Genomic DNA, 3,962 nt, shown 5'->3' with positions numbered 1-3,962 from the left:
AGAATTCCAGGAAAATGTGATATTTTGGGTCTAAATTGGCATAGAATGGCCCTAACAGCATTTCTACAGTCTCTGGACTTATGAAGGTAAAAATCTATGTGAGATGATAATTAATCTGTTTGGACACTCCCCTGTTTTACTTGTGTATTACTACGTATAAAGCAGAGACATTGTGTTTCGACCTTTTCTCCCTCCTTCTTCTGCCATTGAAGTCTATGGCAGCCCCTGGAACCACGTGGTAAAAAGTTGTGAAATTTGGCACACTGATTGGGGACAGTCCCCTCATTCTTTTCACCAAGTTTCATGTCTGCAGCTCAACCAGTCTAGCGCCACCAGTGGGACAAAGTTGGAGGTGCGTTTACACACAAAATGTTTGAACCGTACGTGTTCATCCGTCAAAGCCAATCGAAATTGGTGGAAAAGTCGCCAAAATGGAAGTGAGCTCATACTTCATCAACACTTTGATGTATCAACACCAAACGTGGTGTGCGGACTGAAGACACCGCCGATAGGGAATCCAAAACAAATTGCCCCATTTCACCACTTGGGGAGCGCTATAATAAGAAAAAGCATGTTTTTGCTCATTACTCTTCATATTCTTGGTCTAAAATCATGATTGTTATTTCAAGTCATGCCTTGTTTGACCCCGAGGTCTGGACATTTCTTGTATTAATTGTATTCAACGGTGAAGTCACCAAACAGGAAGTGAGTTCATAATTCAGTGACGATTTGATGTATCAAAACCAGACTTGGGACATGGACTCCGGACCCCATTCTGAGGAAGCATTAAGAAAAGTCTGCGCCATTTGACCACTGGGGGGCGCCATGATAAGCAAAGATGTGTTTTTGGCTAATAACTGTTGATGTGTTCACCTTACATAAGTGATCCACATGTCTGGTGATACCGTGGGAGGTCCCAAGGCCGACACATGGCAGTCAGCCATGTCGACTGTGCCCTACTGGGCTGCTTGGCCCCCACATTGCTGCTCGCAGCTATATTTATTATTATTATTATTATTATTATTACTACTATTGTTGTTGTTATGCAAACCATAAAAGTGGATGAAATTTCACTTTCTGATTAACTGAATTCACACAATAGCTCTGTTATGATCTGTGTTAAAATATCATACACAGACAGGTCATTTAAAAGGCCAGTCAGATACTGAAATGAAATTGTTTGCCTCTGTTTTTCATTTTTATATCACTAAGCACATCTCTCATGAACAGGAAACTGTTTGTTTGTGCAAGTTAGTTCCTACTTGTGAAAATTAGCTGCTGTTACCATAAATCTGCCCTCTGTATGTACAATCAACTGACTAAGAGTGAAAGTTGTGACTGCAACTTAATCCATAAATCACTTCCAGTCTCCTTTCAATTGCTTCCAAAACGAAATCGTTACTATCAAGGAACAATCTGCTATGGATGGACGTAGTTATTTTGTTATTACAATCAGTTCTTTAAGTCTCTCTTATTATATTCATTTCCATAGTCTCTGTTTTAATTTTAATTTCTATTGTCTCTGTTATTCTATTCATTTCTATAGTGTCTGTGTTAGTGAATTATCATCAGTAAAGTGAATGTGTGCGTGATACTCACAGTGGACAGTCATTGTGTAGGTTGCAGTGTCAGAGCTGACAGGGTTACTGAGTCTACACTGGTATTCTCCACTGTCTGATCTCCTCACTGGTCTGATGGACACTGATCTCAGATCAGCAGAGAAAATTATGTTGTTGCTAGGAGACAGAGGTTGACCATCCTTCATCCATTCTGTGGTGATGATGGAGCCAGTTCCCTCACAGGTTAAATTAGCAGAACTTTGATCTCCTATTAGGGGTTGTGCTGGACCAGTGAGGGAAACTCCAGATATTCTCTCTGTAGGAGAGAGAGGAGGTGAGCAAGTTTAGTCTATTTTGGGTCAGTTTATTTATGGGACCAGGATAGCCTTCTCAGCTGAGAGGACTGACTGAGAGTGAAAGTTATAAGTGCAACTTAATTTATAAATCATTTTCATTCTCCTCTCAACTTCCTCCAAAACGGAACAATCAAGGAACAATCTGCTATGGATGGATGTAGTTATTCCATTAGTACAATCAGTTCTAAATGATAGCAATAACAGAATAAAAGCTGTTTTTCAGAGAGTGCTGGTGTGTACATGACATGATGGAAACAAAATTGAAAATCACAAACTCACTCAATAACACCAGGTACTCCTTTGATTTTGTCTACGAGATGAACACATTGTATGAATAGCTAACAAACTCAATGAGCCTTTAATCTGAAGGCAGTGATTACTTACCAAAAACAAGCAGCTCAACTGTTCCTTTGATTTCTTGGTCTTCCCCAGTTTTATATATCGTCACTGTGTAATTTCCACTGTCACTCAGGGACAGATTCTGTAGCTCTAATGAACCAGTGTGATGGTCCAGTCCATCCCTGTGATGGTAAAGCATTCCTCCACGTTGTACTGAACCACTGATCGATGTAATACCATGTTTTTCATTAACTTCCCATCTGACACGTCTAACTGGTCTATCAGCAGTTCTGATGGTGGTGTTGAACTGAACACTTTCTCCTACTGCTCCATACACAGGTCCAAGAGACAACATCACATCACCACCCAAACACACACCTGAGGAGACAACACCACATCACTACATAAACACACACCTGAGGAGACAACACCACATCACCACCCATACACACACCTGAGGAGACAACACCACATCACTACACAAACACACACCTGAGGAGACAGTGTGTGATGGTATAAATATTCTGAAATATGAATGGATGATAGAAATTAATAAACTCTCTAATAAACTCTGAGATATGGACCAAACTGATGTGAGGGCAGACCTGAGATGAGAAATAAGAGTGTGGTTTGGAGGGTCAGGGACAGGAACACAGCATGACTCAGGAGTGATGGTGAATCTCTGGTCAACAGGAAGAGCTGCATCCTAATGTTTCTTTAACTCATCTACAAACGAATGAAGGCAAACCTATAATTAGGTCAACAGCTTCCACACAACAAATAACACAACAAGGAACACAACAAATAACCTTCCTTCAAATGTAAAGGTTAGTTAGTAACATTACCCTCCTTTTCATATAAACGTCTTCACCAAGGAGCCCATGTTTGAACGTTCGGGTCAGAATAGTTTTATATTCCTTAGAGTATTTCCTTGACACATCTGAGGGAACTTGGGCAGCTAAGTGTTAATGTGAGCTTACTAACGTTTACTATGCTAACCTCGTATCATTTCAATCTCTCATTTAACTGTGTGGTCTTTTTCTACTTCCGCAACTCTGACAACCCTCTCACGAGACAGGCCGCAATGCGTGAGTGTCTAAGTCGATCAATCTAGGGTACAGACCTTGTACAGCACAATTTGGTGTACCTCGCGACCTTGTAAATTTTATTCACAATATAGAGAAAAAATGTATAGTTGAGAATTCGAACTGCACTACAAAATGGCTGATTCATTACAGTATATGCTGGACAATATGGTGGGTGAGCGGACGCTCTAAACATAGCTTTTCTGATGTAATCCCTCTTAAGTTCCGTGTTTGTTCCACTATTTGTCTGAAAAGTAGAATTATTACCTGAAACACAGACACACAGTGATATGTCGCTGTTTTTCCCTTGTCAAAGTAAAATGCCGGACGATTCCTGCTCTTGCACCTTCCACAGTAGGGTTTCAGTTAACTTATAACGAGACGTTAACAGTGCGTAGAAGCTTGTATCAAAGTGACATTACCACGTGACTGATGACGGCCGAAGCTTCGTACGTCACCGAAACACAGATTCTGTTTTGGCGCTATCCCCTACCCTTTAAGGCTTAAACTTTAGGAGGACGTGAAAGAACATGTCATGTATTTCATAGAGAGCCGTGAGATACTAAGATCTAAAATATGGAGATTACAAGTGGAAAGGTGATGGCGAGTGTGGAACATTTCGA

The 3,962-nt window shown here is 40.6% G+C and overlaps 1 protein-coding gene across 1 annotated transcript; it reads right to left on the bottom strand.

The window, feature by feature from the left end:
* Window positions 1-213: 213 nt before the first annotated feature.
* LOC115821820 (carcinoembryonic antigen-related cell adhesion molecule 18) lies at window positions 214-2,975 on the bottom strand. The gene is made up of 4 exons (XM_030785606.1): window positions 2,860-2,975; window positions 2,300-2,632; window positions 1,703-1,875; window positions 214-225 (listed from the first exon to the last, which is right to left on the bottom strand). Exons 1-4 carry the CDS (start codon window positions 2,957-2,959, stop codon window positions 214-216), a joined length of 618 nt encoding a protein of 205 aa, XP_030641466.1. The 5' UTR covers window positions 2,960-2,975.
* Window positions 2,976-3,962: the final 987 nt, after the last annotated feature.

The sequence above is a fragment of the Chanos chanos genome, chromosome 9, assembly GCF_902362185.1.
Source record: "Chanos chanos chromosome 9, fChaCha1.1, whole genome shotgun sequence".
Taxonomy (NCBI): domain Eukaryota; kingdom Metazoa; phylum Chordata; class Actinopteri; order Gonorynchiformes; family Chanidae; genus Chanos; species Chanos chanos.
Note: the sequence above shows the minus strand (reverse complement) of the source record. Positions and strands in the feature narration are given on the sequence as shown.

Coding starts and splice junctions, on each gene's coding strand:
- LOC115821820 (XM_030785606.1), bottom strand. CDS start 2,959: ATGCAGCTCTTCCTGTTGACCAGAGATTCACCATCACTCCTGAGTCAT. Junction 2,633..2,859: donor ACTCTTATTTCTCATCTCAG/GTCTGCCCTCAC, acceptor TTGTCTCCTCAG/GTGTGTGTTTGGGTGGTGAT. Junction 1,876..2,299: donor AGTTGAGCTGCTTGTTTTTG/GTAAGTAATCAC, acceptor TCTCTCCTACAG/AGAGAATATCTGGAGTTTCC.